Source organism: Vidua chalybeata, chromosome 8, assembly GCF_026979565.1.
Source record: "Vidua chalybeata isolate OUT-0048 chromosome 8, bVidCha1 merged haplotype, whole genome shotgun sequence".
Classification (NCBI taxonomy): Eukaryota; Metazoa; Chordata; class Aves; order Passeriformes; family Viduidae; genus Vidua; species Vidua chalybeata.
Window position 1 is genome coordinate 264,793 of NC_071537.1, and position 14,950 is coordinate 279,742.

At 41.8% G+C, this 14,950-nt stretch overlaps 1 protein-coding gene across 4 annotated transcripts in view; it reads right to left on the reverse strand.

Moving 5' to 3' along the window:
* INPP5A (inositol polyphosphate-5-phosphatase A) overlaps positions 1–14,950 on the reverse strand; it is a 188,993-nt gene that overhangs the window by 56,632 nt on the left and 117,411 nt on the right. For all 4 annotated transcript variants that reach the window (XM_053948879.1, XM_053948880.1, XM_053948881.1 and 1 more), the window contains exon 9: positions 3,331–3,415. In XM_053948879.1, coding sequence (XP_053804854.1) covers positions 3,331–3,415 — 85 coding nt within the window. The remainder of the gene's footprint in view (positions 1–3,330; positions 3,416–14,950) is intronic.

The window sequence follows — 14,950 nt, forward strand, 5'->3', positions numbered from 1 at the left end:
ATGAAGACACATCACAAATCCATGTTTCTGTGAAATGCTGTGACAATACTTGTACTAGAGACACTGCAGAGAAGCTATAGACTAGAATTCAAAGTTGAACCAATATAAAAGTTTGCATATTTTTTAATATGTTACAAATACTTCCATATGTGCTGGGAATACAGGTGCTGGAAGGTATCTGAAAACAGTGGGCAAATAATCAGAATACTGTAAAAAAAGTCTACCCAAAAAAATTTAGCATTTAAAAAAAAAATCAGTAGGCAAAACTTTGAATTTAAACAGCAGCAAATCCTCAGCCACCTTTGCCAGTATAGGATTAAGTGAATTTACCTGGCTGTCAGACAGAAGACTCAGGTCTTACAGAACATCTTAGAGTGACCAAAACCCAAGGAAATGTAGATCTTTCTTCTGCAGTTACTGCCTTACTAAACACATTTTGTAACTACAAGGGTTATTTTTGCTGGCTGGAGCAGGGTGGTTTCCTCCAAAAGGCTGGACCCTAATGGAAGACTTTCTGAAAGTTCTACAATGATAAGCACTGTCATTCACCTTCCTCAAAGGGAGAGACTGGCCCCCCAGCTTGGCTCATAGTCCCAGTGGGATGTGCTAGGACCTGGCCCCAGTGATGCTGCCCAGGCAGGTCAGGAACTGAGCAGCAAACACACCTGGAAAATTCACTGGTGCTACCTCAGCAACAGCACCTGGCATTGCCCATGTGCCAGTAACAACCTCCCCTTGGGTGACTCCAACTACAGGAAAGCAGATTTTCCTAGCAAGGAAATCAATGTGACTTTAAATTAAGGCTCCCAAAAGTGTTCAATACATTACATATTAATGATTTATAGTCTATTAATTATGAATTAATATGCACAACATTTTTTGCCTCTGATTTAGGACACTGCACATCAGGGTCTGGACTCTACATTCTGAACAGCTCTCAGATTCTCCCTTTGAATGGCTTAATTAGGAAGTTATTTACAAACACACTTTATTCTTTATGTCTGATGTAAGCACAGTCTGCATTTACACAAGTGTTGCTTGTAGCATCTCAGTGTTCAAGCATTCAGCAGCTGTGGTCTCAAGAGGGAATTCAAAAGGTCAGCAAGAAAAGCAGAGATAAATTTAGTAACGTACACAAAGATGACAGGTCAATGGATTAACCCTTACAATTCCCAGTATTAACTCCACACTGAATACTCCAAAGAGTGGTTAATATCCATTTGCATGGGCACACGTTTAAATACCAGCAGGGACTGGGATAGCCCTTGGAGTGGGAGGTTCCCAGCTGAGCACAGGCTCACCCTGGGGCTGGCACTGAGCGCCTGGCACAGAAGCACCTCTGCCTGCTCTGGTTCCTGCTCTGCCAGCTGTACACGGCCGTGGTCACCCAGCTCCAGAAAAAGGCACGCTGGAGCCACACCCTTTACAAGCTACTTCCTGAGGTGATTTGGGCCTGGATCTTTAACACAGGCAGACCACCAAGTCCTGTCTAGTGCAATTTCCTCTAGAGGTGGCCTATAGCTCTGTCCTTCCAAATTGTACATTAGGAACGGCTCTGTCACCCAGGAGGCAGCCCTTGCTGCCAGTCCTGTACACTATGAACTCCCTCAGGACTGTCCCGGTGCCTAGAGGCAGTCCCAGACACATCACACAACTGCTTCCTATAGCTTTGGGGCTGCTGACATACAGGTTTATAAACTACACCAAGTACAAAACACTACAAAACAAACTTACTGTGACTTTAGCTGTCCATGTATAAACTGGAAGTTTCTGAACCAACTTCAATTATGCTTAATTAACACTGCAGAGTGGCTGGGTGAAGTTCTGATTACTGGGCTATGCTACTTCTCAAAAAAAAAAAAAAAAACAATAGAAAATCTGTATTATTCTAGTGCTTTGTACACTCACACAGGCTTGCATCTTAGGTAGGAAGAATGAGAACATGAATTTGATTCATCGTCCAATTATACCTTTTGTGCTCACATGCAGCAACATAAACTGGTAGGGGTGAAACACCCCCAAAAATGAAGAGTACTGTGTCAGGCTCAGAAACCTCTGGGCTCACCCTGCTTGCTCTGCAGCTCACTCAGTTTCCATCATTTGGGGTTACTGACACTGTTTTGTTTGATGGGATGAAACTGACAGACATAAATGTAGAAATCTTAATCTATTGGTACCAAAGCAAACAGCCTCTGCAGCTTCAGTCCTGCAGACTGCTGGCAGTATGTGAGTCAGGAAAAGCTTGGAGCACCCTTCATCAGTACTGAGTGCAGGAGGTAAGTCTGCTGCAGTGTGACTGACAGGGGCTCTTAGACAGCAACATCCTCAGTAATACCATCACACCACTGTGAAGAGAAGAGGCATAACAGCTCTTTGAAGTGATCACCATCAAGTGACCTCTGAACATTGATGATAACTATGGCAGTCACAGGGCAGCAGAGCAGGTTTTAACCCTTAACATATGCAGTATGAAGCTGCATATTCTGAATTAGTGACTTGACTTTCATTTCAACTATGCTTTAAGCTTCTTGGCTAACTGACTGCACTACAGAAAGGAGTCCAAGAAGTTATTAGTTTCATATGAAATGTTGTAACATCAAACTCCAGTTTTTCAATGGATGGACTAGTCATCACATAAGGAAGGAGAACAGCACTACACCTGAATGGGGGGGGATGCCAGCCTTTGGCACACAGGACATTTCCCACAGTTACATTTACAAAATAGAAACTTTTGGCTCAAAAGATACATGCCTACCCTCAAGGACACAAAAAAGACATTGTAGTACCTCAGAGAAGTAAAGTGCAAAAACCATAAGATTAAACTGGTTTACAATCTGGGTGTTATTTCTGACACCACCTTACCTGGACCTCTAGCATTCAGGTCAAGAAAAGAAAAAGGTTTAGTACATTGTTTTGGCTTTATACAAATCTCCTAGTCACCTTTGCACATCAAGATGCTACAGGCACAAAGGTCTGTACTGATGACTGCCTGTATGTTTAAAGTGTGGAGATCTATCACGGACATTTAGGAAATGCCTCTTGGTTTTCCTCAGAGTAGGAAGGTAATGCAGCACTTCCTCTGTTTGCAGGAAATTATTCTGATTCACTGTGAGCTATAAGGAGATGGCAGAAGTCACAGCCACACAATGTTAGATAAAATACTTGTTGGAAATTCCTGTTAGAAGTAGTCTTGCTCAAGTCTGATGTCAATATTAACATTACTTTGTAAAGTTACTTTTAGATTTTCTACAGGAAAAAAAAAAAAAAAAAAAAAAAAGAGATAAATCAAACCTGGTAGGGTCTACAACAGAAGAAAAAGAGAAGTCCTACCTCTACTACTGCTTTGGCATCCAGTCTGAAGTTGAAATCTCCAAAGACAAAATATGAAACTTTCTCAAATCGCTGATCGATAATTCTGGAAAAAAATGAAAGCAGAATAAACCTGTCATTTGGCTTTACAAACATGAAGAATATACAAAGATGCACACATTATCCTTAAGCACAGTCTCAGAAATAATTATTGGAACCATCAAAACTAACAGTTTATACTGGACCAATATATTAACCATATTTTTCGGTTGATTTTCTTTGCTTAGGCAATTTTATCTCCAGCCCCGGTACACCAGTGCATCAGATTTCCCATGCCTGGCTGACAGAGCAAGCTGAGGAAAGCATATTTGCAGCAGTTCATATAAATCTTGCAGAAGTGGCATTTGGGGATCATGGAAATCTTGCAGGTATCATGGAGGGCCTTCACATCTTGGAAAGTTTAAGGCTATACCTTTGGGCTGGGCAGGTAAGAATTGGGAATGCTGAATTAGCACTGAGTTCAGAGTACATTTGAGATTACTGATATGTAAGCAATTACTGTTACTGTGTTTTGGGGTACTTTGTGAACCACACAAGAAGTGACAGGGTTGACATCAATCATCCCACCTGAGAGACTGAGCATCCCTGAGGTTCCCAGACCCGCTACAGCTCTCTGTGTTGCTCACAGCAGATTTTTGCTGAGGCTGTAGCTAACACCTAACAAGTACTTGCTCCAGCTGTGAAGATTGACTTTTCCTCAAGCCTTTGCTCAGTCCCACCCAGGGAGATATGGCATTACTATCCATCTTTCAAATCTTGTACTACTAAAAACTGTCATATTATTAGCTAATCTATTATTAGCAACAGTTGTAAGGTACTCTCAACAATAAACAATTTTACAGCTTCTTGGCATTTAGAAATCCACCAAGTCACAGTTATTTACAAACCAGGAATAAATATAATTCATCTCCTCTCAGTGGCTGAGGAAGGCATGAAACACCCAAAACTCAGCTGCCACAGCCACAAAGAATTTATACAGACAAAATGCACAGAACCCCCCTGGGTGTGCAAGATGTGAGAACTAAGGAACGAATGCAGGCAATACCCTGTGAACATTCTGGGAATACATCAACATGTAAGCATTATGTCAGAAACCTCAGGTGAGCCTGGGCAGGGCCCACACGGACAGGTAAAGCACTACCCAGCAATGCTGCCCCATCAGGAGGTGATTGTTTCAGGTGGCTTTACAATTTCTAATGCATTACACCCATTTATTCCCAAAGCTATAAGGAAAGATGCAACATTGGATCTGTAATGAGATACTGCTTCTCCTCTGAAAACATCCCACAGTTTTTGTCAACAGTAATCTATTACATAAGGAATATTATTCTATGGAAAAAATTATGTGCATTGGGCCTAAGACACTGATCATTTGAAGAAAATCTCTTCCAAAGACTTATCTGTTTCCGCTATGAAAATCTCCAATCCTCCATTTAGCTGACAGATTATTGCAGGCACTGTTAATAAATACTGCCCACTGTCAGCTACCAGCGAGCCCTGAGAAAAACCTGTCACTCCTGACCTGCACAAAACATTAGTTTGATTAGTGCCCTCACGGAAAATTGAAGGAAAATGAGAACTTAAAAGTTAAACCATTTACATTGCCACAGTTTGCTAAAAGTTAAACCATTTTCATTGCCACAGTTTGCTAACATTATCACTGCAAAATCAGATCTGCAACTTACACATCAGAACAAGAATTTGCTTTGCCAACTGTCCTGATTCAAGGATCAGCTTTAGCTCTGCTCATTGCCATTTACTGCTGACAGAGGAATGACAGATATTGCAGGAATGACATCAAGGTCCACTGAAGGCCTCTTGAAACAAATTTGGGTTATGAGAACCATGCCTGTGATTGAATTATGCAAAGACAGATTTTCCAAATAAACAGACTATTCAAAAAATAGTCTGTGAAAATGTCTCCAAACTGATGACTGAGCCAGCTGATTAGTCTGCTTCCGATCAATTAATGAAAACACAGCCATTTCGTAGTCCTGCACATTACCTGATTTAAATGTGATTTGCATACAAATCAATGCCAGCTCTACAATTGATAATTTTCTCCAGTTTCTCCCCTTGTAGCTTGTCTTGTTGGACATTTTAGAAAGAGTGTCTCATGATAGATTAAAGTAGAAGTCCAAATGTTACTTCTCCTGAATGATGCTCCAAGTGGCTTCTGACACATCTCTTTTCATAGGTGGTGAAATTAATTCAGGTGTACAAGAAAATTCACAACGGTGGCACAGCAAAGGATGCACACATTAATGTACCTACTAAGTGATGTGGGGTACCTAACAATGAAAATTCCTTTAAGTGACTCAACTTGATACATGTATGTAACCTAATGCCCTTGCCATTACTTACTATTAATAAGTGGAACTTACTATTAGTTCAAGAGTTCCCAAGTCTTAGACCTCTTTCAGCAGTTTGGAACCCTGATAGCTTTGTGCTGAAACACCTCCTGGTACCTAAAACTGCCCTGAATCAATGGCACAAGAACCACTTTTCCTGACCGTGCTTTCAGAGTCAGACCCCAAGTGTGCAAAGGAGATGGCAATAAAGAAGAGTAGAGCAATGTCCCCTCCCCTGGGAACGTGCAGAAAAGCTGCCTTCACTGAGGGCAATGGGACAGAAATGGGGCACTGCAAACACAGCCAGTCTGGCCAGGGACACAGGGAAGGTGTTAAGACTGGGGTGAGAGCTAAACAGAAGTCCTCTGTTCCTTGTATTTCCATGTTCTAAGCCATAAAAATGTACAGATCAACATGTACAGGCAACTGAGAATTCAGAAGGCAAATTAAAAAAAAAAAAAAAAGAGTGCTTGCAGAAAAACTAGGAAGGCTTCCAAATCTACGTCATTCTCCTTTGCTTTTTGTTTCTCAAAAATATCCTTCCTTTTACAACGAATCAAATAGTCCTTTAAAACTGCCACCATTGAAACATTCAATGAAGTGATAAATCTGAACCATATAAAAAGAATGCAGTCAGCCCATGTCACCAGTATAAATCGTATGGGTTTGGTGCGAGGACCCAGTGCCATTTCCTTTAACAACTTTTACCAGCTCATCCCAAAGGTTTCAGCACACCTGAAGGCTCTATTCCTGTACAGGTTTAGATAGCTTATGACAAAACAAGTGACTCAGTTCTTCACGACTGTACAAAAGGCACAGGTATTTCCCTTGCACAATTCTACATGGCAACACACACAACAAGTCCTCAATGCCCTGCTGGCCCTGCTGCTTCTTGTGACCTGTGCAAGGCCATCAGGAGCAGACAGGGGTTCAGAGCGGATCCAAAAGTCAAATGCAAATGAAACAGAAAACTTTTCCAACAGATGACAGCTAGCCCTTCCTTTCCAGAGCAAGAAGTCTTCATTTTGAAAAGGGTGGAAGAACACATTCCCCACCTCATCCTTTGCTCTTGCTCCAAAAGGAATCACTTATAGGAAAAGATGTTTTTAACATTTTAAGACATACCAAAGAAAGATCTTTACTTCTGCACATTTTGGAAATCAATATAATAAATTGGCAAATCAATCAATATAGCAAACTGGAAAATCAGCTACACTGGGAAAAAAGCATGCTTCCATCTGGGCTTACTGCTGTCCCTGGTAAACTTTAGAGCACACAACTATAAACACCACAGATGATGTCTCCTCTAGCAGTTCCAAAACCACAGAACTTGTAATTGCACAGAGAGTCCTCAATAACATATTCTTCATGTCCAGAACACATTACTTGAATTATATTGCCAGTTTCAAACACATTATACATTTTTAATTGATGGCACTACACTGAAATTTTTCTGCACTGAACAGGTTAGTGTCTGTTTGTCTTCGCATCTTGTTGTATTTTGAGAAGTGGCAGACAAGTTGAATGAAAGAGCTGAAGAAATTTTAGCCATCACAGGGGAGTAAAAGAAGGAAACATTCAAGCAATTGTTACTTTCAAGTGGAGTTTACAGTCCAAGTTATCCCCATGCTGAAATGCTTTGATGAGTTAAATGCACAATTTGTACTTTTTTTTAAGGAGTAAACTTGACTGTCACTGCGAATTAACACTAAATCACAGTTTCTTTGCTGCAAAATAAATACATATAATTCTTATTTTGGTCTACTAACTGCAATTTGGCTCACTCTGGGTATCAGCAAGAGCCTTACAGCCCAGAAAGAAGCTCCTGTGTTGCACTGGAGACATGCATGCTCTGCTGTGTCAGTCAGGCTTCGAGCAAACCTCGCTCCCTCAGCAAAGCCTTTGGCCTGGCAGACCCTGACACGCTGTCCTGTGACAAAACCATCTGTTATTCTGGGGGCATCAGGTGAATTATGAGGAACCTCTGACCTCCCCAAGCTGTGCTGCTGACCAGCCTGGCCGGGATGGGAGCGGGGCTCGAGGGAGAGGTCACTCAAATGCCACGGCAGGAGCCTGTGCTCAGGGGCTGCTCTGGGAGCCTGGGTGCCCCAAATCCCTCTGCCATAAGGACAGACCTCCCAGCTTGGGTGGCAGTGCCAGCTGTGCTGACTGTGAAGGCAAAGTTTTCTCAAAGCCACTTAGGAAATGTCAGATCCCTACCAAGACTAAAATAAGGAAGTGAGAGGAGTTCCTCTTCTCAATACTACTGGAAATCTGGGCCTATTTAATTAATTTCAGTTGCTACACACAACAGGCTTCAGTGCAGTCTTAAAGTGAACAATCGTGTGATATTAGAATCCCTGAAATACTTTTGCAATATATTTTAAAGTACTCATTGTAGTAGCTAAAAATAAGGTTACTTGATGAAATGCACCTCTTTTATAAATGCTGTATGGGGCACTGCATACATACTTCAAAGCACGGAAATTCAGCCAGAAAATTATAGAATCAGCTCCCCCTTGCTTTCATACTTTTTGCCCTCCTATACTGTCCCCCCTTCACAGACTGGAGAAGACAAGGAAGCAGTTAAATATCAGCAATTTGGTCATGGAATAGAGCAGCTGAACATGATTCAGTGTGACAAGAGGCACTGTGATTTGGCTAAACCATTTCTCAGGGCACTTTGTAAGGAGGATCAGGAGCATTATTCCTTTAATAGCCATGTCGAATGCAATAGCCAGCTGGGTTTTGTCCCAGACCAAGGTATCAGCATCAGGTCAGAAGGTAACATTCTGTTTACACGATTATTTCCTAAAGCACTTATCTTCTCCTCGGTGTGAAAGTTGACTTTTCTGTTTGTAAGGAGGCCTAAAGAATTGAGGGAATGGGAAAAATTAGCTACACTGAGCTGGAGCTGAATGGCATTAGGTGGGAGGTCTGAGAAAGGCTGCAGCGACGCTCAGCAGGACACCTTATTAGCCGCGTCATCGCAGTTCATTCAGGCAAGCCATACCAGTGTCACCAGCATTCCCACACAAAGACAAAGTTCTTCACACAGTCTATAAACATGCCTCCCTGGCCAATTCATCCTAACTTGACACTGCTGAAAAAGAGGGGCTTGAGGGTTTTGGGTTTTTTTAAACACAACAATAACATAACAAAACAAAACAAAAACCGTGCAGCTCTGCCAAGCAGGCTGAATGGGGGAGAAGGAGGGACACTGTCACATTTCTTGGGAAGGAACAATTCAAAGGTCAAGCCATATTTTATTCAGTGAGCAAATTTTTCTAATAACTAAATGTATTTAAGATAAATACCAGCTAATATGAGCTGTTCCATCTTTCTTGAACGATTTCTAGGGTAACACACTATCTCTCCACAACCTATTTATTTTAGTGCATCATCTGCACATGGGAGTTACAGACACAAAAGCTTTTACAAAGGACAGAGAACCAAAGAATGGTTTGGGTAGGAAGGGATCTTAACATATGAGTGCCTATATAAAATGTCCTCTCCTAACTGAAGGAGTACGAGGATCACAACTAACACACCAAGACAAGAGGATCAGCTCACTCCTTGTGTGACATCATTTCTCAGGGCAAACTCACTCGTTTACTGCTGACCTGTGCAGAGCTTGGAGACACAGGTTCTGTGTGGAGTTGGTGCAGCAGAAGCAGTGCTGGGCTGCGTCCCCACAGGCTGTGCCCCCACAGGGTCATGGAAATCCCTGAAAATCCTCTCTCCCAGTGGGTGAAGTGCTCAGGGCACCCGTGGGGCACTCGCTGTGCACAGCACAGGTGCCCGGACCCTCGCCCTGTCCATGGCAGGAGCGACTGTGCTGAAGGCATCACCAGCTCACCTCCCCTGTCCAGGCAGGATCTCAATCCAACAGGGAACGTTCAGAAAATGGCTTGGCCATCCTGTTGGCAGAAGCCAAGAGCTGGCTGGGAGGGGGCAGGTGACCGATGGATAACAAGGTCATACACACCTTCTCCACGGATCTATGGTGCCAGAGGTAGTAACAGCTCCTGCAGTGACTTCTGGTGGAAAGTTAAGGAACGACAGCACTGTCTCCTGCTACAGCAGCGTCGAGGAACTGAAGATCAAGAGGATGGAAATACTACGTTTTGACTTACACCAACCCAGACCATTCAGATTTCTGCTGTTCCTATCTGCATTGCGTTTTCTTTATTAAAGTTTTAGTCAGAGATCAGCTAAAACAACACCTGCACCTTGAGAACTGGTCCCCTCCAGCAGAGGTTTCAGAGACAGCTTTGAAAGAGAACCCTGTCCTCTCCTGTGTATCACTCCCTTCTGCAGCTCCGATAGTGCTCAGCTTGCACACTTTTGCAATTTCAAATACACATTTAGTGACAAAGTCCAGAAAAATCCACATTAATTCCGAGTACAAGTTACCTGCTGACTGATAGTTTAAGTGTGCCTCAAAAGCCATAACGGAAGTGCCTTCATTGGCATGCCCAAGGTGGTGTAGTGCTGTCATTAAAAAGATAAAGTTTATAATATTTTTGTGCTTCGTTCTTTCTGATATAATGGCTAAAACCTATTAATAACACCAAAATATCTCAAAAGGTCAAGCACCATACAGCAAGATGAAGGGAATTGTCAAGAAGCTTAGGCAATCATCTTAGCACTCAAGACATTTGCCAGGGCTGTTTAACTAATATGTGATGTTCACTTTTAATTTCAATATAGTGCCATTTGGGCAAAAATGTTGTATTTTTTAATTAATTACAATGTCAGCAGCTATTAAGATTAAAAGAAAGACCACATCAATAATAAATACTTAATCCAAAGAAAGGATTACAAGAAGAGCAATAAAAATCAATTTTTAGAGCTGGAAAATTGTGACTTTTTCCTCACTTGACTGGTATTTTCATTATATTGACAAACCCATGATCTTACCTGACACTGACATTCGCCTAATGAAATAGCAGCCCTGGATAATGATGTAAGGACTTGTCAATTCCTCTACAGGACAACACAGCACTACAACACCGGCCTTACCATACAAAGAAATTTTCACGCTCTTCAGCTGATGCAAGAGAAAACTACAAGAAGAAACCAGAGAAATGGTATGTATTTTTGGATCTTTGCTTTATCATGGAATATTAACATCCTTCCACATAGTTTCTGAGCTCTTCAGTGCTGGTGACACTTGTTGCTCAGCAGACAACAGGTAACTGCCCTATCTTTCTGCATGAAGCCCAAGACATCCCAATTCTTGTTTTTTGCTCTGCAGGGCTCAAATGTGGGGAGCAAAGCCAAATCCTGCGGTCACTTAGTGTCAAAAGCACAAACAGTGGGACAGAAATAACCAGGACATGTGGCAACAGGATACTGATCCATTGTTAAGCTGACAAAAATATTTTTGGTGACAGATTTAGGGTAACTCAGACTAAAGACACTGTCAGTCCTAAACAGCAGTGCAATGGTTAAGGAATTTTGCCAGATTTGGGTCTCACTAGGCCTACAAGAAGCATCTTTTCCAGCTCATCTCCTGTGATGGCTGTATGGGCAGCAGAAGGTGACAGGACACAAGCCATGTCACCCACAGCCAGCTGCCAGTGATGGGGACCTGCAGGCTCCACCGTCGGGACTGAGTAACAGCTGGGCTCAGGGCAACTGTGAATTTAAAATAAACCCAAACGTTTCTAGAAAAGGACAATGCAAATGGCTCAGACCCAGAAAGAATTCATTAACAAAGGACTAAACAATGCTCGATGCTGAGAACAGCTCCTGAGCAACCAATTTTACATTATCCCTTTGAAAATCACACTACAGTGGAGCACCAAGAGCTAAGAGAGGGAACAAAAAAGGGGTGAGGACAGAAACGTTTGAAGTGCTAAAGAGAAGGGAACAACCCTCTTTCTAAAGAGCACGGTGATCAAGACAGTTAAGAGCTGTCAACATTAAGTTTGAACAATGAAAATCCTAGCGGATATAAAAGCAGCAGGACCCATTTCCTAGCTGGAGTGAGAAGCTTGCTCATTTTGGCTGCATCTTAAACCCTGCACTGATGAAATGAAGATAAGGAAGCTCCACAACAGGTGAGGCAGCCACACCAACTGCCCTACCCAGCCCTGAACTGGGTCTGCCCAGCCAGCCACATCCTCTCCAGCTTCTGCACAGGCAGAGCAGTGGCTGGAAGCGCTGTCCCTCCCATCTGAGCATTTTCCTGTTAGGGATGATCCGAATCTTTCCAGGACATGGAACGCAGGATGCAGAGCCCACAACCTCCTCCCACCGTGCTCCCACCTTATGGGAGTCAAAATCTTCAAGGTGGCTACATGGCCTGGTGCCCACAGGCTCCAGTGGGAACAGAATGGGGCTCTTTCAACCATTCTCCGTTTTATCAGCTCACAGCCAGCATTGTAAATAAAATCACAATAGCAATTTATTTTCATTTCTCTGCAAATGAATAAGAATTGGATCAACAGCCCATATAGATTCTCTTTAATTGAATCACAGCTATTTGAGAAGATATGGCTATAGGATAGGAGATTTGAAAAGGCACAGACCACAATGGATGCTGATGTCAGTGTCACCTTTAGCTGGACACTAATGACTTATCTTCATCCAGCTCCAGGCTCTTTAAGGAACAAATTACAGTAAAGACAGAAGTATAACGCAATGAGAATGTGCAGAGTGTGTCACATTCTCATATAAAGCCATTTTCTGAGCAAAATCAAGCAGGCAACAAGTTACTTGCAGTAATTTCTTTTTTAAGAGGCATTCTCTTTTCTTGTATCACATATTTAATTACACATGCTCTCCCAGGAGAGGGACTGTTGCAGCAAACCCAACCTTGCCTGTGCTTACAGCACTTACATTCTGCTAGAAAGACTCAGCAGCCAACAGGGCAGCTCCAGGAGATCTTGTTAATGGAAAACAGGCAAAAAGGAGTAAAGCCCTTGGGAAGATGAGGCGGAGGCTCTGAGTGCCACAAGACTGCCATGATCCACATCCACACTGCAGGACAGGGACTGTGGGCAAGCAACTGACTAAAACCTCTCCAGGAACCCTCAGAGCTTTAACTGCAGCATTTCTTCTGAAAGAGCCTCAATTCTATTCACACTGGCCAGGTACAGCAAAAAGTGGCTTAGTGCATCTACTCCACTTTTTATTTAACTGACACCTTTCTCTGTGATACCTGCAAGTATCTAAAGTTCTGAATTTGATTTCAGATCTTCGCTTTCAAACCTGGTACTGTTCACACAGATTTAGCACAAGAGAAACATCAGAAATTTACCATTTGAATAATGAATACTGAAAATTTATTATAACGTGCTCAGTTTATAATGCAAAAAAAAAAAAAAAAAAAAAAAAAAAAAGTCCCAAATGCAGAAAACAACAGAATAAGGGCAAAATTAGTGATTAGGATGACCAAAAATTATCATTCACTTAGTACAGAACTGCAATTATTGTGTCCTTCAAATTATACTAGTGTATGCTTTCCATTAGAATGCATACCAGTACAAAAATGTTTTCCTGCTAAAAATACAACCTAAGTAAAATTCTCAATGTGTCTGTGCAGAGAAGGAGGACACGAGCTGAGTTTTTGACAACTGCATCAAAGATGCCAAAGCTCAAGCCAGCAGAAAAACAAGGAGCAAGGAAAAGTGACTCTGGCTGTATTTGACAGGCTGAAAGTAACAAGACAATTTTGCTGGATTTACTCTTTAAAGAGCATATTATCCAAACACGCTAATTTTGAGAGCACTTAACCTTCCTTTAAAGGGGAGAATGACTGAATATTAATGAGCTGAGCTTCGGGTGTTTAATGAAAAGCTATCGATTTGAATGTGATCCAGGGGTTTAAACCTTTGTTAGAAGACATTTGGCTGGAAGGTTTATTTGCCCCGAGAGTGCTTTCTATCTGAATACACAGAAATTTCACTATGCATTTGAAGACTCATGTTAAAATCACTGTGGCAAAAAAACAAATAAAGTAAAAACAAAACCAAACCAAAACAAAAAATCCCAAGCCCTCCTAAAAGCGAGCTGCTTTGAGGATCTTCCCAAATGACCCAGATCTTTAGAGCAAAGTTTTCCTTTGCCTAGAAACTAAGTGGCTTTTCTTTTGCTCATTCAGCTGCTAGTTCTGGGAAAAGCCCAAAGAGAAACATTTAGATTGGAGGGGTCTTTGAGAAGAGGTGACAGTTGACTGATGAGCATCCATAAAATGACAAAGAATAGTTGTGTGGAGCCGGTGCATCACATCGCCTCTCCCTGGGAAACTAATTGCTCTGAATTGTTAATAGTAACATTATTTTTCTGGCAATCATTTCTTTTCAATACTCAAAATCAGCATGAAACAGCTCCTTTGACCGGACATAAAAGTTAAATGTCCCAATGTTGATCAAATTAACTTCAGCTATGTGACAATGGACTATATTTGTGAGAAAATAATGAAGGGCACAAAGGGAAGCTTTATGCTAAGATTTCACAGTTGTAATGTAAAAATGTTTCTGTTGAACTAGGCCAGGGAACATTTCAATAGGAAAACAGAAGAGCACTGTCACTTTCATTAAAAAAAAAACCACACTCATTTTATGGCTCTCAATGCTTGAGATAATTTCAGGAAGTTTAGATGGCTGGCACACCAAGAGCCAGGGATCAGGCTAACACCTCACGTCCTGTCCTTCCCAAACTCTCCTTCCCACTCTTGAAGGGCCCCATCCTGCAGCTTTTTCCTCATTCCCCAGACTGGGTATTGCATTCATACACTTTTCCCCATCAAGTGGCTACAGGACATGACTAATATGCCAATATAGTTAATTAATATGAAACATGCACAAGCATTAGTCACAACAGATGCATGAAAAATTAAACCAAAATGTAAACTATTTTCCTCTCTTACTCTCACAAATAGCTTATACCCTCCAACTTCAGAAAATACAAAAAAACAAGTATCATGCAAATAGGGCTAACTGTATGTGGGAATTATCAAAAATGGTCTTTGAAGAATTCCCCCCCCCCCCCCCCCCCAAAATATAAAGCAGATGTTCTTACCTCATTTTAAAGCAAATTCAGTTTTGACTGTAGACCTGTGCCTACCTACCTGGAACAACATAACTGACTTCTGGGGGCTCAGTTTGGGTTTACACTGGTGCTGACAGAGACTCATTACACACCTCAATTTTCTACATACACACTGTATATGTATTTGTAAAGTTACAAGCAAATATTTATTTAACAACAGTGTGATT